Below are 26,896 nucleotides of genomic sequence, written 5' to 3'. Positions count from 1 at the left end.
CACAGGGCTGTGTCTCTGACACGCTGGTCTGCAGTACGGGGGCCCCACAGGGAACTGTGCTGGCACCGTTCCTCTTCACCCTCTACACTGCAGACTTCTCCATCAACTCCCCACGCTGCCACCTACAGAAGTTCTCTGACAACTCTGCCATAGTCGGCCTCATCACAGGTGAGGACGACTCAGAGTACAGACAGTGGACTCTGGACTTTGTAGACTGGTGTCAGCAGAACCACCTGCTGATCAATGCCAGGAAAACCAAGGAGTTGGTGGTGGACTTCCGGAGACGCAGACCCACCACACTGACACCGGTGAACATCCAGGGAGTGGACATTGAGATAGTGGACTCTTATAGGTACCTGGGTGTTCACCTAAATAATAAACTGGACTGCAGCCACAACACTGATGCTCTTTACATGAAGGGTTAGAGCAGACTCTACCTGCTGAGGCGGCTGAGGTCATTTGGAGTACAGGGAGCGCTTTTAACCTCTTAAGCACCAAGCCTACCTGATTTCCTGCCTTTTGCCCCCGTATCAGGGGGCGTTGGGGCTTAAGAGGTTAAAGACCTTTTATGACTCTGTGGTGGCATCTGTCATTTTTTACATTGTTGTATGTTGGAGCAGCAGTTTATCGGCAGCTGAGAGGAAGAGGTTGGACAAACTCATCAGGAAGGCCAGCTCTGTTCTGGGATGCACCCTGGACCCAGTGCAGGTGGTGGGAGACAGAAGGACTCTGGCCAAAATAATATCTCTGGTGGACAGAGTCTCCCACCCCATGCATGTAAATGTTGCTGAACTGCAGAGCTCCTTCAATGACAGACTGCTGCATCCTAGATGCATGAAGGAGTGTTTCCGCAGGTCCTTCCTCCCTGCAGCTGTCAGACTGTACAATCAGAATTGCTCCCAACAAACATAGATGTTTACATCTGCGCTGTAACTGCAATAAGTTAATTAACCGATTCGCACTACAACCTGGTTTGCCTCTTATGAGGTGCTGTATGGACGCCCTGAGAGAATGGGGGCAGAACCTCCAAAGTGGGCAGGCATGTCCACAGAATTGTGTAGCAGTGAAATGATTGTTTATTGTCAAAATCTTTCCAAGACTCTCTCACAGATACACCGGACAGTGAAGGCAACCTTGCCCAAGCCAGCAGAGGGACCCCTGCACCCCTTTAAGCCAGGAGACTGGTTGCTGGTAAAAAAAAAAAAACTTCAGGAGGAAGCACTGAAAGGCAAGACGCTGGCTGGGCCCGTTCCAAGTCCTGCTGACCACACAAACGGCGGTGAAAGTTGCGGAGAGAGCCACGTGGATACACGTCAGCCATTGTAAGCTGTTCACAGCGAAACCACCTGCAACAGAGGAAGAACAGGTAGATAAGGGTCAAGGGACCCAGTTGTGAGGTATGTAAACATATCCTCACCTGAGGATGTGATAGAGGTAGAGACAGGGTATATAGATAAAAACATTTGGCTGGATTGGATAACTTACACAGCCAAGTGCAATGGCATGACAGAGTGTGTAGCCTGCTGCACAGCATGCCCTACACCATTCACAGTGCCGGCCCCTTTACTGTTCTGGGAGGACAGGCAGGGGTTTGATTGCATGTAACAGCTACACATGAAGGAAAGGGTGGATCATGATTGTGTCACATTGGGTACCCTTTTTCCTATAGTTAAGAAGGGTGTCACTCCCCCTGTGTTTTCTCCAAGAGCTGGAAACTACACCTGTTTAATGAGGGTTAAACGGGTGTAGTCTTACCACCATGGGTATTCTGAGTGTATTCCGAGTGATTCATGGTGTGATAAAGTTATAGATGTTACCGAATGGGCAAATATGAGTAGTCTTAATGTTGCTCGTGCTGACCTGTTCTGGTGGTGTGGAGACAAAACCCTGAGAGACATTCTGACTAGTGGCTGGTCAGGAACTTGTACTGTTGTAAGATTGGCCCTCCCTATAGTGTTAGCAGGATCTCATGCTACTGCAGAGATCCATGAGGGGAGGACCCGTAGAGCCAGGACAAAAGATTTTGATTTAACTAGAAACTCCCCAACTTATATAGGTTGTTGATGGTGGGTATAAATTGGCCAACCAGGTTGCAGGAGGGTTTGAATCAATTTTTCTTTCCAAAGGGTGGAATGTGGTGGCAGATTTCTTTTCTCATGTATTAATCACATTTTTTAACCATATCACCTTAGTATAGTAAGATCACTCCTGTCACCAGTTTGTATGCATGTGAAATGTGATCACAAGTGGGGCCGTTTTATTGCACCTTCACAGCGGACTCATTTTCCTCTTGAGGGCTCTGGACATCCTGTTGCAGATGAGGTGACGGTTGGTCGGAGATTTTCTTAGATTGAACAGTTAAGGATCTGCCAATAATTGATCTGCTGTGGAATGTTCTTTGTTTAAGAGCGTCTGTGTCTGCATATATAAGATGTAAGGGTGGTGGCCACAATTCAGAGACGGTCCTAGTGTAACACTGGGATGCTCTCTCCACATTGCAATGTGTTTATTAAACCCACTTCAAATCAGGCTCACTGGGTGTGTTGCAGGTTATTGTTAAATTTTCCACAACACCTGGTAGAATAGGGTGGCCCTGGACATGCTTTTGGCTGAGAAGGGGGGGTGGGTGTTTGTGCCATGGTGGGTCCTCTGTGTTGTACTTTTATCCCTAATAACACAGCTCCAGATGGCTCTGTAACCAGGGCACTGGATGGGTTGAGAAAGCTGTCCACCCAAACGGCAGAGGATTCTGGCATAAATAATCCCTTGGATGACTGGTTCAGTAACCATTTTGGTAAGTATAAAGCTATAATGGTGTCTTTGTTGATGTCCATAGCCACATTTGTTGCCATACTTACATGTTGTGGCTGTTGTTTCATCCTGTGCCTCTGCACCCTAGTGAACAGGTTGATTGTAACTGCGCTGACAAGAGAAGAAGAGTCCCTTAACCTCCTAGGACCCGGCATCCACATATGAGGACATCACATTTTGGGTTGTGTAGACCAGAACTAAATTTTGCTCTACAAGGACCTGATATCCACTCACGAGGACATTACACTGCCACTGTTCTATCGAAATTTAAAGTGAATGTCCTCTAATGTGGTATTATTTTTTCTCAGAAATAAAAAATCAGGTAAAAAAAAAAAATCTGGCAATTCTTCACATTCATCAGGTCCTAATCAGCCCAAATAGCAAAGAGAAATTAAAAATGCATGCCATGAAAGGCTTCGGGTCTTAGGAGGTTAAATATCAGTTGCCCCTGTTGCAGGTTGAAGACAGGGACAGTGATGAGGACAGTGAGGGTGGGGATGAAAATTAAAGTGTGAAGGTGTTCTGTGTTTTTGTTTTGTTTTGTTTGGGGATGTTTTTTTTTCCCTTTTCCTGACTCTGTGGGATGATGCACATTGTGAAACATCTTTGAGTGTGCACTGATGCTGATGATATGTACGGGGGCTGGGAAAGAAATCTCCATGTGTTTTTTTTATGTGATTTTATGGGGTTGTTAATCACAAAAGGGTGGGATTGTACTAGAAGATTTCTTTCTTCATGATGTATTAATCACATATTTAATCATATCGCATTAGTTATAGTAATTTCACTTTCTCACTTAGTTGTATGCATGTTCACTACAGAGGGGCCTTATTGTCATGGTCCCAGTGCCTCACCAGCCGATCCCGAATTAGGCAACATGTGTTTTTGTTGTTTTTGCTCTTTCTCTCTCTCTCTCCTGCCTGGGGCGGTGGTCATTATGGGCTCCTGGCCCACGCACCTGCCATCTCCATGCCTGCTACCTATCTTCGTAATCCCGAGCCCTACTTAAGATGGCAGCACTGTGCTAGTCGCTGGATCGTTGAGCTATCAGCGTCAGTCCCCCTGCAGTCAGAGAAATTAGAATCTGTGAGTTGCTTTCTGTCAGTCTGTTGCTAACCAGAGTTTCTGTGAACAGATCTTTCCCGGACCCAGCCCCGCCTGTGAGCGAGTGTGTGGCGTGTACGACCTTGTGGTGGAGAGAGGAGAGACATTTGGAAACGTTTGGAGTCTGTTTAATCCCCCTCCTTTTCCCTCACGGACCCTGTGAATTCACTGTCTTCCTGGCAAGTATCCCTGGTCTGCGCATGAGTCCGTTTACAACCCGTGACAGAATGATCCAGCCAGCATGGACTGAGCGGGTCAGAATCCAGACGCTCAGGACCCCGTCGCTCAGGCTCTCATTGCGCAGGGAACCGCTTTGACTCGACATGAGCAAATGCTGGAGCAGCTTCGCAACGAGATAGCGACACTCACGCAGGCGGTCGCTCGTTTAACCCCACTGGAAGGCAATCTTCAACCGACAGTCCCTGCCCCCCAGGAGCCTTTATCTGCTGCTGCCGCAGCCGCTGCGAGCGCATCACCGGCACCTTCTCCACCTTCAGACGGACCCCTGCCTACGCTGGAACCTTTTGCGGGTGACTCGGACAAATGTGCTGGTTTTCTGGCTCAAAGTTCTCTTGTTTTCCGCGAGCAGCAGCACTTCCATAATAATGACGGGGCCAAGATAACGTTCTTTGTGGAATTGCTACGGGACCGCTTATTAAAATGGGCTCAAGTCGTGCTTAGCTCTGATCCTGGGATTTCATATGCTGATTTCCTGTCAAAATTCAAGACTGTGTTTAATAAGGGCTCTGGCACTGAAGCTGCTGCACTTTGTCTGTGTAACTTCAAGCAAGGTAAGCGGAACATGTCAGACTATTCCATAGATTTTTGGATTTTGGCTGAAGAGACAGGCTGGGGACAGGAGGACGTGCATTACTTAACAATGTTTGTGAAGAAGTGAAAGATCAGCTCATTATGCATGATCTCCCTGACTCTCTTAACGAGCTTACGACTTTATTAAGGTGGATGACCAACTGCAAGCTCGTCATTTGCCGCGGCACTACAGTTCCCAGGAGACCATGGGGCAGCTAGTGGCTGGCTCCTCGTCGGAGCACAGTCCTTCCCGGTCCCCAGAGGCCGCTGATGGGGGAGAGCAACCAATGCAGATAGGAGGCTCTCATCTTTTAGCTGTGGAACACCAGCATCGCATCACAGCTGGTGAGTGCCTCTATTGCAGTCACAAGGGACATGTAGTTGCTACCTGCCCCTCACGAGCAAAAGGTCACAAATCTCTTCCACGTTTAATGTTACCAGCTAAGGTCTCAGTCAACACTAAATGTCACTCCCTCTCGGTTTTGATTGATTCGGGGGCGGAACAGAATTTCATAGACTCTGAGTTAGCTCACCGCCTCCAACTAGCCCAGGAACCTCTTCCCCACGCTTTGCATGTGACCGCTTTATCCGGACAGCACCTATCTGACATTACTCACGTCACCGAGCCTGTCGTTCTCACTCTGTCTGGCAACCACTCAGAGGACATTTGTTTTTTTGTGTTTAAAGCCACTCAGACGCTGCTAGTTTTCGGGCACCCTTGGCTTCAACAACACAATCCGAGCCTTAATTGGTATAAGGTATGCATTACGGGGTGGGGGGAGGAATGTCACATGACCTGCCTTAAGTCTTCCTCACTGCCACACACACTTGCCTCCTCCAACGAATCACCCACGTCCTCCAACTTGTCCAAAGTGCCCCCTGTTTATCGTGATCTCGCCAAGGTTTTTCATAAGGATCAGGCTCTGTCGTTACCTCCACATCGGCCATACGACGGCGCTATTGACCTGCTCCCCGGCGCGGTGTTGCCCACGAGCCGTCTCTACAGCCTCTCTCTACTTGAATGAGATGCGATGGAGAAATACATAACTGAGTCTCTCATCGCCGGGATAATCCGTGCTTCCTCATCGCCCGTAGCAGCAGGGTTTTTCTTCGTTGAGAAGAAAGACAAGACTCTCCATCCTTGCACTAATGTGGGTTAAACAACATAACAATCAAAAACAAATATCCACTCCCCCTTTTTACCTCCGCTTTTGAGCTGCTCCAGGGGCCAACTGTTTTCAGCAAATTGGACTTGAGGAACGCTTATCACTTGGTTCAGATCTGGGAGGGCGATGAGTGGAAGACCGCTTTCAATACTCACCTTGGGCACTTTGAGTACTTAGTTATGCCATTCGGCCTCACTAAGTTTTTCAGGCACTCGTGAATGATGTTTTGAGGGATTTTATCAACTGGTTCGTCTTTGTCTACCTCGACGGCATCCTGATCTTCTCCAAATCTCTGTCTGAGCATGAAAAGGTCCTGCAACGCCTGCTGGAGAGCCGGTTGTTTGATAAGAGCGAGAAGTGTGAGTTTCACATGCCCACAGTTGCCTTCTTAGGTTACATCATCGAGCGAGGAGACCTACGCCCTGACCCGGCTAAGGTAAAAGCTGTGGTGGACTGGCCTGAACCAGCTAACTGACGGCAGCTACAACGGTTCCTCGGCTTCGCTAACTTCTATTGGAGATTCTTCCGGGACTATAGCAAGGCAGCTCTGCCTCTAACACAACTAACCTCACCCAAGATTCCTTTCCAGTGGGATGAGGCTGCCCAATCAGCCTTCCAGGAGCTGAAGAAGTAGTTTGTCTCAGCTCCCATTTGGTCCAGCCTGATCTAACACTGCAGTTTGTGGTAGAGGTGGACGCATCTGACACGGGAGTGGGAGCTGTCCTCTCACAACAGAAGGATGGTAAGCTTCACCCTTGCACTTTTTTCTCTCATTGTCTCACCCCCGCAGAATGGAACTAAGACGTCGGTGATCGGGAACTTCTGGCAATCAAACTCTCCTTGGAGGAGGGGAGGCACTGGTTGGAGAGCACAGCTAAACTGTTCATTGTCTGGACAGACCATAAAAATCTAGCATATTTCAATCCCCAAGGAGACTTAACGCCAGGCAAGCAAGGTGGGCTTTGTTTTTTATACGATTCCACTTTTCAATCACTTACAGGCCAGGGTCCCGCAACGTCAAACCGGATGCCCTGTTCTGACAGTTTTCCACCTCTGAGGACCAGGCGGACCCTGCGCCCATCCTCCCGGCCACCTGCATGGTGGGAGCTATCTCCTGGGAGATTGAGTCAGCCATTCGAGAGGCTCAAAGAATGGAACCGGATCCAGGAGCCAGCTAGACAACTGTTTGTTTCCCAATCCGACAGATCTCAGGTATTGCAGTGGGCACACACAACTTGTTTCTCCTGTCACCCTGGAATACACCGCACCATTACCTTCCTGCAGTGCTACTTCTGGTGGCCCACCCTGAGCCGGGACGCCCAAGAAGCTCTCTTTGTTGCTCTGCCCAAGCTGCTCACAGCTTTAGAGACTGCACGGCTGCTCACCAACCACATCTTTCGCCTGCATGCATCCCTGATGACATCGTGTCCGACCGGGGACCCCAATTTACATCCCGTGTGTGGAAAGAGTTCTGCACCTCTTTGGGCCCTAAGATCAGTCTGTCTCTGGATATCATCCTCAGAGCAACGGCCAATCCGAACAAGCAAACCAGGAGTTGGAGGCGGCCCTGCACTGTGTCACCTCTTCCAACCAGGCCATCTGGAGTGAGGAGCTGCCATGGATCGAATACGCCCACAACAGCATGACCTCCTCCGCCACAGGCCGCCTTTTGAAGCTTCCCTTGGATTCCAGCCACCTTTTCTCCCCTCCATTGAAGGCAAACACTCTGTGCCATCAGTCCAGGCGCATCTGTGTAGGTGTCGCCGGGTATGTAAGGCCACCCGGACTACGTTATTGCGCACCAAGGACCGTAATAAACGCATTGCTGACCGCCACCAGACCTCTACCCCCAACTACGCTGTTGGGCAAAAGGTATGGCTTTTCCCGCTCCGTTCCTGTCAGGGTGGAATCCAAGAAGCCCACCCAACTTTATCGGCCCGTTCGAGATCTCAGCATTGGTTAACCCTGTTTCAGTAAAGCTCAAACCACCTCGCAACATGAAATTACAAAACATTCTCCATGTGTCTCAGATTAAACCTGTCCAGTCCAGCCCTTCCAGGCCCCCTCCTCCCGCCCGGCTCATGGATGGTCTGCCGGCCTACTCTATCACCCGTATCATGGATTCCCGGTGCGGGGGGCCTGGATACCAATACCTGGTGGATTGGGAAGGCTACGGCTTAGAGGAACGGTCTTGGATCGCTCGGCGGCCGTTCTGGACAAGCACATGCTGTGCGAGTTCCATCGCCTGCATCCGGGTAAGTCTGGTAGGTCGCCGGGAGGATCCCGTTGAGGGGGGGGAGGGTACTGTCATGGTCCCAGTGCCTCACCAGCTGATCCCGTATTGGGCAACATGTGTTTTTGTTGTTTTAGCTCTTTCTCTCTCGCTCTCCTGCCGGGGAGGTGCTCATTATGGGCTCCTGCCCCTGGCCCACGCACCTGCCATCCTCACACCTGCTGCCTACCTTCGTAATCCCGAGCCCTACTTAAGATGGCAGACCAAGCCTGCCGCCATAATAGCTGACCGGGGCACCCAGGAACGTTCCTCTGGCCTGTAGCCCTCCCAGTCCACCAGGTACTGAACACCCCTCCCCCGCCGCCAAGAGTCCATAATGCGCGTGATGTTAAACACCTCCTGCCCATCCACGAGCCGGGTGGGCGGAGGGGGGCTTGAAGGAGGGCACAACGGGCTGGAGAGCACAGGTTTGATCTGCGAGACATGGCATACGTTATGAATACGCATGTTGCGTGGTAGCTTTAACTGGACAGACACAGGATTCATCAATGCTTCGATCTCGAATGGACCAATGAAGGCAGGTGAGATTTGCTTGGATTCAGCACAAACGGGCACAAAACGAGTAGAGAGCCTAACCTTCTGTCCAACCGCAAACCCTGGGGCCAGGGACCGGCGGCGGTTAGCAAGAGCTTTTTTGGGTTCCTTAGTCCGTAGCAGGGCTGCCCGAGCCGCCCGCCAGGCCTGGCGGCACCTGCAGAGATGATGTTGCACAGAAGGAACAGTGTGCTCACCTTCAACAGCTGGGAACAAAGGTGGTTGATAACCCATGGAGGCCTTGAATGGGGACAGTCCTGTAGCAGATGAGGTAAGACTGTTGTGGGCATACTCAATCCAAGGTAACTGCTCGCTCCAGGTGGTTTGGTTGTTTGGTTTAACCTTTGCGCCAAGCCGTGTGCCGAATTCCTTCCACACTCTGGAGGTGAACTGTGGTCTTCTGTCAGAGTCGATGTCTGCTGGGATACCATGGAGCCTGAAGACGTGGGTGGTAAGTAACTGAGCCGTTTCCAAGGTGGGCGGAAGCTTTGGGAGAGTTAAATATCCCAATTCTTTAATCTTTGGGCTGAAGGAAGAACAACACTTGTTGTATAAATGCTCAATCAACAATCTCTTTATTCCATATTCCATACAATACTTTGAGCTTTAAAAACATCTAGACGGGAGATGTGGACAGGAGGGTGTCCACCAGATCTGAAAGTATCTAAACATCTCTCACATTCTTATAGCTTTGGCCACCCTTACACAGTCATAAAGCCTAAACATCCACATTCTTTCTCTCTCTCAGTGAGCCTACGTTATGACCTTGGCTTCCTGTGCAGTATGTTCTGTTCTTCCTAATCAGACAAATAAGGCCATGATTCTCTGAAAACAGTATTTCTTATGAATCAGCAGTATAATGCATCATAAACGATGTAATTCATTCACAATAAATCAGCAGTCTGATGTAATACAAATCAGTCTAATAAATGTAATAACTATCACCTCTGATAGGACAGGAGTCCACTGTCAGAGGCTTATGGCCTCTGACAGTGGACTCATCTCTGTGCTTGTCCTTCTTGACCTTAGTGCAGCATTCGATACTGTTGACCATAATATTCTATTAGAGCGATTAGAACATGCTGTAGGTATTACAGGTATTGCACTGCAGTGGTTTGTATCATATCTATCTAATAGACTCCAATTTGTGCATGTAAATGGAGAGTCCTCTTCACACACTGAGGTTAATTATGGAGTTCCACAGGGTTCGGTGCTAGGACCAATTCTGTTTACATTATACATGCTTCCCCTAGGCAGCATCATTAGAAGACATAGCATACATTTTCACTGCTATGCAGATGACACCCAGCTCTATCTGTCCATGAAGCCAGATAACACACACCAATTAGTTAAACTGCAGGAATGTCTTAAAGACATAAAGACTTGGATGGCCACTAACTTTCTGCTTCTTAACTCAGATAAAACTGAGGTCATTGTACTCGGCGCTGAAAAGCTTAGAAATATGGTATCTAACCAGATTCTTACTCTGGATGGCATTACCTTGGCCTCCAGTAACACTGTGAGGAACCTTGGAGTCATTTTTGACCAGGATATGTCCTTCAACGCACATATTAAACAAATATGTAAGACTGCGTTCTTCCATTTGCGCAACATCTCTAAAATTAGAAATATCCTGTCTCAGAGTGACGCTGAAAAACTAGTTCATGCATTTATTACTTCCAGGCTGGACTACTGCAATTCATTATTATCAGGATGTCCAAAAAACTCACTGAAAAGCCTTCAGTTAATCCAAAATGCTGCAGCAAGAGTACTGACAGGGACTAGAAGGAGAGAGCATATTTCTCCTGTTTTGGCTTCCCTTCATTGGCTTCCTGTTAAATCCAGAATTGAATTCAAAATCCTGCTCCTCACATACAAGGTCTTAAATAATCAGGCCCCATCTTATCTTAATGACCTTGTAGTACCATATCACCCTATTAGAGCACTTCGCTCCCGCTCTGCAGGCCTACTTGTTGTTCCTAGAGTATTTAAAAGTAGAATGGGAGGGAGAGCCTTCAGTTTTCAGGCCCCTCTTCTGTGGAACCAGCTTCCAGTTTGGATTCAGGAGACAGACACTATCTCTACTTTTAAGATTAGGCTTAAAACCTTCCTTTTTGCTAAAGCATATAGTTAGGGCTGGACCAGGTGACCCTGAATCCTCCCTTAGTTATGCTGCAATAGATGTAGGCTGCCGGGGGATTCCCATGATGCATTGAGTTTTTCCTTTCCAGTCACCTTTCTCACTCACTATGTATTAACAGACCTCTCTGTATTGAATCGTATCTGTTATTAATCTCTGTCTCTCTTCCACAGCATGTCTTTATCCTGTCTTCCTTCTCTCACCCCAACCGGTCGCAGCAGATGGCCGCCCCTCCCTGAGCCTGGTTCTGCCGGAGGTTTCTTCCTGTTAAAAGGGAGTTTTTCCTTCCCACTGTCGCCAAAGTGCTTGCTCATAGGGGGTCATATGATTGTTGGGCTTTTCTCTGTATCTATGAAGCGCCTTGAGGCGACATTTGTTGTGATTTGGCGCTATATAAATAAAATTGAATTGAATTGAATTGAATTATCACCTTCTAAGTCAGGAGAATGATGCAACCTAAAACTATATAATGATTCCACAATCTTTAATTAGAGGTATAAGATGGCATAAAATAGTACAATAATCTCACAGGAGGGTGACAAAATGAACAGCTTTTGAAAAACGATCAACAATGGTTAGAATAGTGGAATTACCCAAGGAAGGCGGGAGGCCAGTAATGAAATCCAGGGCATGGTGTGACCAAGGTCGGCCGGGCATGGGCAGAGGTTGAAGCAGTACAGATGGTGGGCGATTGGGGCGTTTGCCCCGGGCGCATGTGGTGCAGGCGGTGACATATTCTCTAGCATCTTTCTCTAACGTAGGCCACCAAAAATAACGCTGAAGAAAGGTGATGGTACGCTGAACCCCTGGGTGGCAGGTGATTCGAGCAGTGTGATCCCACTGAAGAAACTGGGCACGGACAGCAGTAGGAACGAACAGCCGGCCAGGGGGCCCTGTACCTGGATCAGTGTCCTGAGCCTGTCGAGCTAGAGTTTTGATCTCCCATGTGACTGCTCCGTCCACACAGGGAGCATGAAGGATGGGCTCAGGTTCAGTGCACTCCACAATGTTGGTGAACAGCTGGGAGAGCGCATCTGGCTTTACATTGCGGGATCCGGGCCTGTAGGTGATAGAGAAATTGAACTCAAATTTTGAAATTTACCTCAACTCACGCTAGGTGCCCACCTAGCATGAGTTGAGGTGCTTGGCCGATTGGATGTATTCCAGATTTTTATGGTCTGTCCATACGATGAAAGGGTGTTCAGCGCCCTTCAGCCAGTCCCGCCACTCCTCCAGGGCAAGCTTGACTGCCACCAACTCCTGGTCCCCAATGTCGTAATTGTGTTCTGCGGATGAGAAGCGATGTGAAAAGAAAACACAAGGGTGAAGTCTACCTTCAAACATTTGGGAAAGAACTGCCTCAGCCCCGGTGTCAGACGCATCCACCTCTACCACGAACTGCTGCTGGATGTTAGGCTGATGGAGGATAGGAGCAGTGGCAAACTTCTTTTTCAGTAGGTCGAAGGCTTCCTGAGCAGGCGAGCCCCACTGAAAGGTTTTTTTTGGAGAGATGAGTTTGGTGAGTGGTAAAGCGATCTTACTGAAGTCTCTAATGAAGCGCCAATAGAAATTGGCAAATCAAAGGAAGTGCTGGAGCCGGAGACGGTTGGGGGCTGAGGCCAGTCCACAACGACCCGAACCTTCTCTGGGTCAGGCTTCAGATCTCCCCGAGCGATATTGTAACCTAGGAAAGCCACAGTGTCCACATGGAATTCACACTTCTCACCCTTCACGAACAGTCTGTTCTCCAGGAGGCACTGAAGGATCTGTTGGACATGGACCTCGTGTTCCGCCTGGGACTTGGAGAAAATCAGAATATCATCCAGATAAACAAAGGCACATCGATTAATAAAATCTCTTAGCACATCATTAACGAGAACTTGGAATACTGCTGGGGCATTGGTCAATCCGAAGGGCATCACCAGATATTCAAAATGCCCAAGGGGTGTGTTGAACGCCGTCTTCCATTCATCTCCCTCACGAATTCTCACCAAGTGGTAGGCATTACGGAGGTCAAGCTTGCTAAACACGGTGGCCCCCTGAAGCAGTTTAAAGGCCGAATTCAGAAGCGGTAGGGGGTATTTGTTTTTTAAAGTGATTTTGTTAAGCCCACGGAAATCTATGCATGGTCGGAGAGTCTTGTCTTTCTTTTCAACAAAAAACAAACCTGCCCCCACAGGAGATGACAACAGGAAAAATAGATTTTTCCAAGGCTGGGTGAGGCTATTCAGTTAGGCAGTTCATATGGCATCCAGTGCTCCATCCCGTTACCTGCTTCTTTTGCCGATCAACGTGTGGGTTGTATTGCATTAACCATGGGTAGCATAACACGAGGGGGGGGGGGGGGGGTGACAGGAGCCTTGAAAACACAAAAGCTAATGTTCTGTGTGACTGCCGGAGAGGGTGAGGGCGATAGGTAAGGTGACAAGAGTTATGTCTGGCAAACGTTGACCAGATAAGGCTGACACCCGGAGAGGATGAGGCAGAGGCTTGGTGTGAATGTGGAGCTTAGCAACTAGTGAGGGATCAATAAAGTTTTGTTCCGCTCCTGAATCTACCAGAGCAGAGAGTGACTATGACTCAGTCCGAAAAGTGAGTCTAGCGTCCAGTAACAAACGTGGAAGAGGGTGTTTGCCAGACAGGTCACCCACCAGTACCCTCTCAATTACTAGTGGGCCTGCTGTATTGTGGCTGTAAATGACCTTTACAGCCACAATATAAACACTCACCCGCCGCAAAGCGGAGCTGTCGTTCCGCAGGCCAGAGCCGCGAGCGACCTAGCTGCATTGGCTGTTCCCCCTCCTCGTACCTGACACTTGGGGCTTCCTGTGACTCAGGCTGGCCCTCCTTCGATGTTTGAAGTTCCCGAAACGACTGTTTCCGTGAGGCCCGGCGCACTCGTAGGCAGTAGCCCACCTGGATGCATAGTGACATAAGCGCCTCCAGAGAGGAAGGGATTTCACGCATCATTATTTCAGCTTTAAGCTCCTTATTGACATTATTTAACAGAGTGGTTCTTAGAACCTCAGAGCCCCACAAAAACCAATTGAAAAGCCTACCTTGTTTTAGGTTGATTAAACGGTGGCCGGCTGCCTTTGCACTCAAGCCCTTATCAAACACTGCCTTGAAACGAGCCAGGAAGTCATTATAAGAGATTCCAGGGCTGGCCTGCAGCAGAGCCTGACCCCAGGTCAAAGCTCGATTATGAAGCAACTGGGTCAGGAAGGCATTTTTGACCCTGTCGCTAGCGAACATATTTGGCAACTGTTGGAACTGCATAGTGTTAAAAATCCCGCACATTTCCCCAGAAAAAGTCTCAGATTGTCACGATCCTGGGTCTTTTGACCCAGCGTTTTGAGTTTTAGTTTATGGTTTGTTCTTCAGGTTTTCTAAGTTCATTTTTATCATGCCTAGGTTGTTATAATTCTTTGACATTAGATTCCCCTTGTGTCTTCCACCCCTGTTAAGTCTCCCTTGCCCTTCATGTGTTTCATGTCTGTGTCTTACATTGTCATGGCTGCGTCTTATGTTTCCTGTTTAATTTTGAAGAGGTCTTGTGTTCCTGTGTTCATTGTGTTTAGTTTTACTCTTCAACTGTGACGTCGTTATGTTCATGTGTGTCAGCTGTTCCCCCATGTGTTCCCACTTCTCTCATTAGCCTCCTGTGTGTATTTAGTCTGTGAGCACAGACTAAATGTGAGCACCTTATCCATGAGTCTCTCAAACGTGGCAGGGGCATTGCAGAAGCCGAAAGGAAGAACTTTAAATTGCCATAAGCCTCCGCTGATAATAAACGCAGTCTTTGGTCTGGCATCTGATGCGAGGGGTACCTGCCAGTACCCGCTGCGTAAGTCTAGGGAGGAGAACCATGAGGATCCCGCCACAGTGTCAAGGGTCTCATCTATACGCGGTAGAGGATATGGGTCCTTCTTTGTCACCTTATTCAAAGGCTGGAAATCTACGCAGAACCGCCAGTCATCCTTCACTTTCTTTGGAACCATAACAACTGGGGAGGCCCAGGGGCTGGTGGATGGTTCAATGAGTCCAGCACGCTGCATCTCTCGCAGAGCCCTCTCCGCTGCAGCCTGTGTGGCCAGGGGGAGGCGTCTAGGCCTCATCCGAATGGGCTGTGCATCTCCAGTATCGATGTCATGTTGAATGAGGTCAGTGTGGCCCATATCATCCTCTGAGAAAGAGAAGCAGTCCTTGAAGTCCAGCAGCAGCTGCCAGAGCAGGCCCTGCTTGCTAGCAGTCAGTCCATCGCAGTTCTCCTCCCACACCCCCCTCACAGCTGAAACTCTCCTACCCTTGTCCGGCGGTTCCTTAGGGAGAAGGGGAGGGCATGAAGCAGCATGGGGTGCAGTTGAGGTCAGTGTAAGTGGGTCCTTGGGGGCGGCCAGACTACCAGTCAGGTCCGGGGAGGAGTCAGCTGCCAGCTCAGAAAGGGCGTGGGCTGCAGGGTGATCAGGTTGGGGTGGCCGCCTCAACATCCGAACAACACCACCGTCAGGGAACGAGTGGACTGACTTCCTCCCCACACTCAGGGTGAGCAGTGCTTCCCCTAGCATGGGGACCTGCTCTCCCGTCACAATCTGCAGCTTCACCATGGTAGGGAGGATGTGATCCCCCCTTCCCACCACATCAGGTCTTAAAACTGTCGCTGAAGACCCGGTATCCACCAGGGCTGAGCAGCATAGTCCATTCACAACTAATGGAGCATACCAGCAGCTGCCAACCCAAGTCCCCATTTCGTTTCCCTGATCCCGGCGGGCGTGGGGACAGTCTCGGGCTAGGTGACCCCCTAATCCCCCCTGCCCTCTGGGCTCAAAAGCAGCAAGCTAGACAGGGCATCGCCAGTAAGGCACATAGCTAGCTGCAGGGATTTCTCTTCAGCAGACCACCCACCAGCCCTGGCCAACAGTTCAAATTGTGTATGAAAAGCTTCCCAGTCAGCCTTGCCATTATACCTGGGGGTCTTCATGGAAGCGTGGAAAGTGCCTCTATACGTCAGCATGTCTTTCTCCACCCCCAGCTGCTGTAGAAGTCCCCAAAGAGCTCTGTCGGTCACCCGAACGGTGAGAGGATGCAAAGCCGGCTTCTCTCGCCATATCCGCGGTCGTTTGTCCCCGGTACCTGGTGGAGTAGTCGTGTCCGTGAGCTTCTGCTGTAGGTTGTCGCTTGATCTTGGAGTAATTCATCGGAAGCATTCCGCAAAGTCCCGCAAAAATCTCCAGCGTCCACAGCCGATGCCGTGAGTCGGGGCGACACGAGCGCAGATAACTCCGGAGGCGAAAGCTTCACTTTCACTTCTGACACCAGTGTAGCGTCCCTCCGACAGAAGACACAGACAATCAGCGTTCCGGTTACCAGTGTTTATTCAGAATAGTAACACGGGCTACTGTGGGCTGTAGCCAACGCCAAAACAACAGGGAAAAAGCGGGCTCTCCAGTGACAAAAACAACCCCCGACTCTTTCCTCTCTTCTGCCACACACACACCCCCATTCTCTAACCCCGTCCCCCGAACACTCTCAGCCAACCACACACATGCTCTCCTCCAGACTCTCTGTGGCCCTTTCTCAATATGCGTACTTGTGCGTACTTGCGTTCTCGTGTACTCGTGATACGTCATCAGTTGGAGACCAGTACTGTTCCAATTCGAAGTACGCATCAAGCCGAGAACGCAAAAAAGTCCCGGATGTGTTCTCGCTCCGCCCGTTTTATCGAGCATGCATTGGTGGTGACTTGTGTGGACTTGGTACAGCTAAATATCCCAGAATGCCTTTCGTCCAAAACTCAAACGCGGCAATGGCGGACAAGCACGGCTAAAAACTTTTAAATATTACTCTTTCTGGGTCACAAAATAAACTTTTAAGTTATTTTCAAGCGAGAATGTAGCTGTGTAAACTTCAAATATCTGCTCGATTTATCAAGATATCATATATTTCCAAACACGCTCCGACGTTTTCGGAGACGTCTGTGACCCGCCAGCTCCATAGAAGACAGCGAGGTCGAGGATTATTAGAGCCGGCGAGAACAGCGGACTCCCGGCACATCGTTTTCAATCCCCCCTGAGAAAGGGCCTGTCATTGGTAGCTGATCGGATTGACAGGCCAACCGGCCTCTAGACTACTGCACATTCAAGGACACTCAGTAAATCACCATGCTGCGGGTGTGGTCCAACTATGCCATAAGTAACTGGCAATTCTGAACACAAAACACTGATAACACAACAGTCAACTAACTTGTAACCCAGTCCGTTACAGTATCATGGTACTGCAGATTAAGCACTGCAGATAGTTAGGATGTACTTAGTAGATTGTTTGGCTGCATCAGATATAAACAACATATGCTGTTGTTTTACTGTTATTAACAAAACAGCAATCTATTAGACTTAAAGGGTTCGTGGGTATTTAAATCTACTGTAGATTTCAGTAAATTAACTCCAGGAAGTTATCAGTTCTTGTCTTTAGTTTCCAGTAAATGCTAAAACATTTCCTCCTTTATTAGTTCTGTGGAACTTTCTGAAAAACCAGTTCAGTCTCATAGTTCGAATGTGTCAGCGTGCTATAAAAGTAACACACGTATCATAGGGAAGTAGCTCAACAAAGATACAGAGATTCATTCCTTTAGCAAACAGACTCAGAGACAATATGAAATCTTTTGCAGTGTTCTTGTTGGTGCTGAGGTACCTGTCTGTCAGTCATGGTAAGTCCTGATTTTAAAATGTGACACTGCACATTTTACCTTCATTGAAGCCAATGAAGGTAAAATAAATAGAGCAAAACAAAAAGTTCCCTTTAAAAGTGATACATCATGCATTGAGTTAACTTGTGCTTTTTTAATCACAGGCTGCACTTGCACGGAGGGTCCACAACAGTTTCCTGCTGTACAGATTGATGCTGGACAGGGGAACGTTGTGATGACAGACAGCAACAATTATGCATACTTTCTGCTTGGATCACAGTGGTACAAAATGGGCTCACTCAACCTGAAGCATGTCTCAGTGGGACCTGCAGGAATCTGGGGTGTTGACCTCAACAACAGGGTCTACAAATACGTAGCTGGCAGCTTTGTTTTTGCGAATGGTGAGCTTTATCACAGACTTAACACAGTAGAGTGTGCACAGTAGCAGCTGTTAGAATGAATGATCTGTACCTCTGTGTGTCTTCAGGTAGGACTTTACAGCAGGTGGATGCTGGAGGTGATGGTCAGGTGGTGGGAGTTACCAACACCTTCACCATCCACTGTCTGAAAAGCACCATTGCCTCAGCCTACAGGAAACAGAGCCCCCTGAGCTGGACAACCCTGCCTGGGCTTTTAATGTATTTTAGTTGCAGCACAAATTATGGATGCTGGGGAGTGAACTCGGGTCAAAACATCTTCTTCACAGTAAATTCTTTTTTATTTTAATGATCATTTGTGTTGTTATTTGTATGATCAAGACATCTCACCATATTTGCTTTTCATGACAGGAAGTAACACCGAGCACCTGTGACATCAGTGGCTGGAGACAAGTGGAAGGTGCTGCAGTAAAGGTTGAAATTGAGACTGATGGAAGCGTCTTTGTTGTAACTAAAGAAGGAGATGTCTTCCAAAGGTAAACACTTAATCTAGTCTGATAGCATTTTAACTAGCCCTGGCAGTATTTCTGTTCTTTCTTCTTTCTTTCTTTTTGCTTTGACTCTTTCAGTCTCTGTTTGAATCAGGTTATTATGTTTTTGACTCCTCTGTTGTTATCCATGCAATGGATCAACCACTATTTTGCTCTTCAACCTTAGAATGACCTCTCCACAAATGAATAACAAATTGCTCACAAAGGCAATTTGTGCTTAAATCTTTCTAGAAGCGACTTTCATTGTAATGATCACGGAGCCATAAAATGTTCATGTGTAGAATCACCAGTCAAATGCTAAAAAAGAAAACTAGTAATGTTTACTTATAATCATCATAGTTTCTGTAACTCAGAAACTCAGTAACTAAGAATTTTCAGATTTCAGTTGTGGATTCTTTGAATGATCTGTCTCTCCTCTATAATACATTTAGGTGTTCACTTAAAAGAAATCTCATTTTTCACATCTGTTAAACATATTTACCTCTTCCTGTCACGCTTGCTAAGGCAGACGGCGTGGAGAGAAGAGAATGCGGAACCAAATGCAGACAAATGGAGAGGGAGGTGGATGTTAACAGAAAGCAAGCCTTTATTTAGGGCTGCAACAAATATTACAAAACAAATGGCACAAAGGAAACTAACAAAACCTAAACTGGGGAAAGGTGAACATGAAACTTGAAACATTGAACTAGAAAACCTGAAACCTGAAAATGTGGAGTGAAGAAGAGCAGAGGAAATGCAGACGACCCGACAAAGAACAAAGGAAAACACACAATAAATACAGAAGAGAGACACAGCTGAACTAATCTGACACACGAGACAGGAAGGAAGCAAAACAGAAAACTCTAATACAGGACATGAGACTACCAAAGTAAAACAGGAAATACACGAACATAGAAACCTAGATAACTAGATGTAACACAGAACATTAACAAAATCTAAAGACTAGAAATCACCAACAATACTAAGGAATAACCAAAGGAGCTAGAAATGCAACAGACTAGACCATGAGAAACCCCCAAATCACAGAACATGAAGTAATCAAAAACATTATCACTGGATCACCAGACCGAGCAACCATGAGACTTACAACTCTTAACTCAGAATAGACAATATGGCGAGGAGCTGAGGCCAAAACCTCAATTGCACAAATAAAACAGATCCAATGATTTAAGTATCAATGTCTTCTCTCTACAGAGAAGGCATCGACAGCAGCACTCCATATGGCACGAGCTGGACCCACATACCAATGCCCTCTCGCATCAACCATGTGAGCTATGATCATGGCAATCTGTGGGCCGTGACTGACTATGGGACCATCCTGAAATGTGTTTGCTAGTGGTTGTAGTCTTTTCTCTTCTGTCGCATAAAACAATATAAAAACTGATCAGCATTATGTCAACAATGAAAAATTCACGTGGGAAAATAATTGATTGTTTTATTGTGATTACAACTTAAGTGATTCAGCAACAACATGCATAACTACTAGAATGCTGTCAGATATTTACTTCTGTATCATTCACCTGCCATCCTTTCATAAACTCTTGATTCGCTGAGACTGTTTGGATTCAGTTTTTTATTTTTGCAAGTTGTATTCAGCACAGCTACTGGCTTTCCTGTCACTGTTTTGGCTCTTTGCTTTGTGATCATTGCACATAGTAGACAAGCTTACATGAGATTATGATGGTGTTATATACTCATCACTTTAACAGGGTCCAGACCTCTGGTGTTCTTTTATTATAAATCCCACTATGGGAGATGCACAATGCAACAACACCTCCTCCTGTACAGCAGAGTAGCTGCACCCATTTCCCACCTCAGTTCAAACAGAAGTGCTTCACATTGACCCGTAAATGTCATAATTATGTCAAAGTCAAGAATTTGTTACTTTTGATGCTGAATCTGAACTAATAGTAAAAGATGGTAGGCTAGTTTGAACCATAAGTCATTTACAGTTTGTTCATGTACTTATAGCTTACAAGCTGATGTCCTCATGTTTCCTATTCATGTTTTACATCACAATGACATGAGGCTACATCTGTTCTGCAACATGTAAAAAGTTCTGTTATTGTATATCCTCCGTGGTAACGGTATAAACCTGACATTATGGGACTTGAAGTAAGCACAGTCATCCTCATCCATCATGCTGTCATCTGCACTTTTATTTCCAACCTATTCCTTATCCTTCCACACTGTTGGGGTTTCCTGAAGCCTCGCATACATATTAGGTTTTTACTGACACTGAGAGACAGACAGAAAATGACACATGGAACTAAACCCACACAAAACATGAGAACACAAATCCTAAACACAAATAAACAAACATGGAACTCAAAATAATAATCTATCACCATCATAATCATCACCACCACCAGTATACAGGAAAAATCCATCATTCAAAACCAAAACATAACAACTCCAAAAGCTGGGTCGAACCAACCCAGAACCATGACATGAAAGGTATTGCAAAAAGTGTCTAATTTGTGCAACCAATAATGTGGGACGCCCAGCACATGTAGACACTGCAGCACACCCTCCACCTGACATGACTTTTGACCATCTTATGATGGATTTCATTGAATTGACACAAGCAGAGGGGAAAAGGTATTGTTTAATGGTAGTGTTGTGGTGGACCACTGGAGGGCTCCACTCACACCCAGTTCTCAGGAAGTGTTGTTGCTGTGTTTTGGAGGGAAAAGTGTTCAGTTGTGTGGTGATAAGTAATAAACGAGCAGTGTCCATCGAGAGCTCTCGTGTCGTCTGTGTTTACCTCCACATTGGTGACCCCTGACTTGAACATGTTGCAGTCCGATGGTGGCACCGACTCTGCTCTGGATGCATCAGCAGCCGCCAGCCCTCTGCCTCCGGCTGCAGCTACGTTTGCTGCGGCGCTCGAGCTGCCGGACTTTTGGCTTCACGATCCCCCGTCGTGGTTCGTGCACGTGGAGGCTCAGTTCGCCCTTCGTGGCTGTGAGGGACCAAGCAGCCAAAGCAAAGAGGACACAGGCAAAAAATATCTTCAAAAAGGGTTTTCTTTATTTTAACCCTCAAAAAGTTCAAAATTAACAAAATTCAAAAACATACTTAGCAGGCCCATAAAAGAGGTCAACTAAATATAACTCCACAAAAAGTAATTTCCAGAAACTTAAACAAAACAAAGTGAGACACAACTTAACTCATAAACTGACCTAATTACAAAGACACATGAGGGTAGCTTTTATAATGATTTGGCCAAACCATTTGAACACAATAGGGGGGAAAACAAAAACACACTAATATTAACTAAGCACAGAATAACCTAACTAAACCTAAAACACCCCTGCTCCTGGTAAGCCCATGGTTGGTCCTGCTGAGCAGGCATTTTGTTCACAGAGTCCTCAGCCACGCCTTTTGCCCAGACAGGAAACAGCCACCGCCCAAACCCAGGTAACTCAAAGAAAGAGAAACATAATTAATATAACAAAACATTTTAGAAAAACCACACAATGTCATTATGTGCGCGCCTCACAATATCAGTGTTAGGTTTAACCAAATGATTAATGAATTATGTTAATGAAGAAAACTGCAAAGCAAACTAATAAAGTGAAAAATGGACTAATTTACCCCTGTGTGGCTGATGCCATCACAGTGGCATCTCGGCTGACGACACGAAATATCACCATGTAGTGGCTTCTCTCGACCCGCTAGCCACCCGTCGTGCGTTGACTCTCCTCCGGGACCCACCCACCCGAGGGAAGTACGCCGCCCTTAAGGAGCTGCTTCTTCGGCGCTATGCCCTCTCCGACGCAGAGCGAGCCGAGAAGCTCCTCTCCCTCTCAGGCCTGGGTGGCGGTACGGCTCTCGAACTGATGGAGCACATGCTATCCTTTCTCGGACCGGACGACGGGGGATTCCTCTTCGCCCACATCTTCCTCCGACAGCTGCCGGCGGCCGTGAGAGCCGGCCTCGCCAACTCTCCGCTTCTGGGCACGAAGGATTATCGCTCCCTGGCTGAGGACGCGGATCGTATTCTCCTGGCTACCCGCACTTTCCACGATCACGACCTAGTTCCAGTTTCGCCGACAGCGCCTTCCACTTCCCCACTGACCTGCCCCGACGTCTCCGATCCTTCGCTGACGGCAAAGATCGCGGCACAGCGACACCACGGACGGGACCTCTGTCTCTACCATCAGCGTTTTGGCGCCAGAGCGCGCCGCTGCCTGCTGCCTTGTGCTTTTCCGACCCTGGGACATGGACCCCGCCAGCGCGCTGTAGCGGCCGCGACCGCTGGCGACAAAGAAAAACTGCTCTTCATAGAAGACTCGCGCTCTGGGAGACGTTTCCTGGTCGACTCCGGCTCCCAGAAGAGCCTCCTTCCCCCGTCCGGAGCCGACAGTTTAGCAGCGGGCTGCGGACCGCAGCTTATTGCGGCTAATGGCTCTCCCATCGCAACGTTCGAGGAAAGGTTCGTGACTGTTTGTTTTCATGGTCGGGATTTCCAATGGAACTTTGTTGTTGCCGCTAGCTCTGTACCTATTTTGGGCGCCGATTTTCTTTGTGCCCACGGACTGCTGGTCGATGTCGCTAACAGACGCTTAATTGATGCCCTGTCTTTTTCTTCAATACCCTGTTTCACTCGCGCCATCGAGCCCCTGAATCGGGCTAATTTAGTGACTTCAGGGAATGTTTTTCAGTGTTTGCTCTTGGAGTTCCCTTCACTGACTGTTCCTAATTTCTCGAACACGGCAACGAAGCACGGGGTTGAACATTATATCCCGACGGTCGGTCCGCCGGTGTTCGCACGCGCGCGTCGCCTCGACCCAGCGAAACTCTCCGTCGCTCAGGAAGAGTTTGCCGCAATGGAGCGCCTAGGCATAGTGCAGTGCTCGAATAGTGCCTGGGCTTCTCCGCTACACATGGTGCCCAAGTCAGACGGTCGGTGGCGGCCGTGTGGGGATTTTCGCCATTTGAATAATGTCACGGAGAACGACCGTTACCCCATTCCCCACATCCAGGATTTTTCCGCCCACCTCGCTGGCACCTCGATTTTTTCTAAAATTGACTTGGTGCGGGGGTATCACCAGGTTCCCGTGCGCGCCGAAGACGTCCCCAAAACTGCCGTTATTACCCCTTTCGGCCTGTTTGAAGTTTTGCGCATGCCGTTCGGCCTGAAAGGTGCCGCCCAGACTTTTCAGCGGTTGATGGACTCTGTTTTGCGTGGGCTGCCCTTCGTCTTCGTGTACCTTGACGATATATTGGTGGGCAGCTGCTCTGAGAGTCAGCACGCATCCCATCTGCATCAGGTTTTCCAGCGCTTGGCAGCACACGGCCTGATCGTCAACCCCTCCAAGTGCCAGTTCGGCTTGCCGGTTCTGGATTTCTTGGGCCACCGCATTTCCGCTGACGGTGTGGTTCCGTTGCCAGACAAGGTCCGGGCCGTTTCGGCGTCTGTGTTTACCTCCACACTGTACATGTTTTCCAAGTGGGTGGAAGTGTTCCCCACCAAGCATGCAGATGGTAGTGCTGTGGCAAAAGCTCTCTTGTCAGAAATTATTCCCAGATGGGGTATCCCAGGGATAATCACTAGTGACGATGGCACTCCTTTTGTAAACCAGGCGCTAAAAGAAATTAGCAAGCGATTGGGGTTTAGGTTGCAAACACATTGTGCATATCACCCACAATCTGGAGGTGCTGTGGAAAGAGTGAATGGCTCTTTGAAAACAAAACTGGCAAAGTGCTGTGAAGAGACTGGCCTCTCATGGCCAAAACGCACATCCGCATGCGGGCCAGACCTCCAACACATCTCAGCCCTTAGGAGGTGCTGTATGGGCGCCCGGCGAGAATGGGGGCAGAACCTCCAAAGTGGGCAGGCATGTCCACAGAATTGTGTAGCAGTGAAATGATTGTTTATTGTCAAAATCTTTCCAAGACTCTCTCACAGATACACCGGACAGTGGAGGCAACCCTGCCCAAGCCAGCAGAGGGACCCCTGCACCCCTTTAAGCCAGGAGACTGGTTGCTGGTAAAAAGAAAACTTCAGGAGGAAGCACTGAAAGGCAAGACGCTGGCTGGGCCTGTTCCAAGTCCTGCTGACCACACAAACGGCGGTGAAAGTTGCGGAGAGAGCCACGTGGATACACGTCAGCCATTGTAAGCTGTTCACAGCGAAACCACCTGCAACAGAGGAAGAACAGGTAGATAAGGGTCAAGGGACCCACTTGTGAGGTATGTAAACATATCCTCACCTGAGGATGTGATAGAGGTAGAGACAGGGTATATAGATAAAAACATTTGGCTGGATTGGATAACTTACACAGCCAAGTGCAATGGCATGACAGAGTGTGTAGCCTGCTGCACAGCACACCCTACACCGTTCACAGTGCCGGCCCCTTTACTGTTCTGGGAGGACAGGCAGGGGTTTGATTGCATGTAACAGCTACACATGAAGGAAAGGGTGGATCATGATTGTGTCACATTGGGTACCCTTTTTCCTGTAGTTAAGAAGGGTGTCACTCCCCCTGTGTTTTCTCCAAGAGCTGGAAACTACACCTGTTTAATGAGGGTTAAACGGGTGTAGTGTTACCACCATGGGTATTCCGAGTGTATTCCGAGTGATTCATGGTGTGATAAAGTTATAGATGTTACCGAATGGGCAAATATGAGTAGTCTTAATGTTGCTCGTGCTGACCTGTTCTGGTGGTGTGGAGACAAAACCCTGAGAGACATTCTGACTAGTGTCTGGTGTTACGGATTCAAATATTGGGGATGGATACAAGAGGAAAACCAAAAATAACCACACTGGTTCGGCCGGGTTGAGTCAAACGATGATTTAATGAACACACGCGTGGGAGATGGACACCATACAGCAGACAGCATCAGATCTCAAAATGGTGGAGCCTTGATCAAACTCTTATAGCCTCTAGTGGCCCCCACCTAATCATAAAAGCCTAAACATTCACATTCTTTCTCTCACACAGCGCCTAAGCTACGACCTTGGCTCCCTGTTTATCTGTTCCTGATGAGATGGGGCAGTATGCTCTGTTCTCTTCTAACCAGACAAATAAGGCGATGACTTTCTGCGAACAGTATTTCTTATAACTCAGCAGTATAATGCATCATAAAACAATATCATTCATTCACAATAAATCAGCAGTCTAATGTAATGCAAATCAGTTTAACAAATGTAATAGTTATCACCTTCTTCTAATTCAGGAGAATAATGCAACCTAAAACTACATAGTAATTCACAATCTTTAATTAGGGGTCTAACATGGCATAAAATAATATTATAATCCGACAAAACTATGGGTTTGTGTGACAGAAGAAGATGCCAAGTATAGGTGGAGCCAGAGATCTGGTGTGGCAACTTCCATGGCAACAGCTGGCATAAAAAGAGCATAAGAGCTTAGCGATGGTAGTTAAGGGGCCGGTGCAGATTAAAGAAGGAGTGGGTAAGGTAGATGAAGGTTGGAGTCCAAGTTACTTTCTCCTCACTCTTCTGTGCTTCATTCACACACTTTGTATGTTGGCAGGAGAAGTGGGGGTGGGAGGTGAGGGGAGAAGGGTTGGGTAACTGTGATGGACTGAGTCATCTCAGGAATTATTAGAAAAATAGGGTTTCCATTTATTTAATTCTATTCTATTTCTATTTATTTAATTCTATTATTCTATTCTACTCTATTTAACCTAAAGATTATATTTACAATACAGTAATAAATGTTGAACTCATAAAAGAGGTCAAAGAAACAAAACTGGACTCAGGCGAAGAACTGTGAACTTAGCAAACCAAATGACTGCCCCAACAAACATAACTGACCTAATTACACACAAGGGTTTTATAATGGCTGATCAGACCACTATGACACACGAGGGCTAACTAAACAAAACACAATCATAAACCACAAAAATGATGCAGTACAGTCTGGTTTTTTAAATAAACTAAACACCGAAGAAGAAAATCAAAAACCACTAAACCCTGAACTCCAATATTTAATTTAATTACAAAAGCTTTTTTTAATTAAAGAAAATACACATTCTCCCGCTTCAGCAGGAAGTGGTGGTGCGTTCCAATTATCTCTCTTTGTATTTAACAGCTTTAAGCACTGGTCACCAAACTCAAGTGTGTTATTGTGTTCAAATGAAAAATACACAGGAGTTACCGACTTTAGAGTGTGGCCGTGGGTTTGGCCATCACAGTAACAGAGAGGGGACTAGACAACAGGAGTCTCTGTCCCATTTTCTCTGCTCCTCCTTTCTTTTTTTCTCAACCTGGTTTCGCTCCTTGGCTTTTGTCTCTCATGCTATTGTCACCGTCTGAACAGAATTCTTTCTCTTTGTAAGTCACACGTAAACCTCTTCCTTGTATACACAGAAATATCATGTCATAACCAAAGGTCATAAAAGACTGTTTAATGAGTGTTTCTGTGGAATGTATATATTCAATTCAAGT

The 26,896-nt window shown here is 47.5% G+C and overlaps 1 protein-coding gene and 1 long non-coding RNA gene across 2 annotated transcripts in view; one reads left to right on the top strand and one right to left on the bottom strand.

Annotated features, from left to right (window-relative positions):
• LOC146498680 (uncharacterized) overlaps positions 1-26,896 on the bottom strand; it is a 129,746-nt gene that overhangs the window by 37,785 nt on the left and 65,065 nt on the right. The gene's annotated exons all lie outside the window — the stretch shown is intronic.
• On the top strand, positions 17,439-20,026 carry LOC146498686 (fish-egg lectin-like). The gene is made up of 5 exons (XM_085138238.1): positions 17,439-17,564; positions 17,708-17,944; positions 18,031-18,248; positions 18,332-18,456; positions 19,666-20,026. The coding sequence occupies exons 1-5, from the start codon at positions 17,510-17,512 to the stop codon at positions 19,805-19,807; spliced, it is 777 nt and encodes a 258-aa protein (XP_084994364.1). The 5' UTR covers positions 17,439-17,509; the 3' UTR covers positions 19,808-20,026.

The sequence above is a fragment of the Neolamprologus multifasciatus genome, chromosome 17 (genome assembly GCF_963576455.1).
Source record: "Neolamprologus multifasciatus chromosome 17, fNeoMul1.2, whole genome shotgun sequence".
Taxonomy (NCBI): domain Eukaryota; kingdom Metazoa; phylum Chordata; class Actinopteri; order Cichliformes; family Cichlidae; genus Neolamprologus; species Neolamprologus multifasciatus.
The sequence above is the reverse complement of the archived record's forward strand: the minus strand, read 5'-3'. Positions and strand labels throughout refer to the sequence as shown.

Excerpts from the sequence above, each read along its gene's own strand:
- LOC146498686 (XM_085138238.1), top strand. The coding sequence starts at position 17,510 with ATGAAATCTTTTGCAGTGTTCTTGTTGGTGCTGAGGTACCTGTCTGTC. Across the intron at positions 17,565-17,707 it reads GTACCTGTCTGTCAGTCATG|GCTGCACTTGCACGGAGGGT; the intron begins GTAAGTCCTGAT and ends TTTTAATCACAG. Across the intron at positions 18,457-19,665 it reads GAAGGAGATGTCTTCCAAAG|AGAAGGCATCGACAGCAGCA; the intron begins GTAAACACTTAA and ends TTCTCTCTACAG.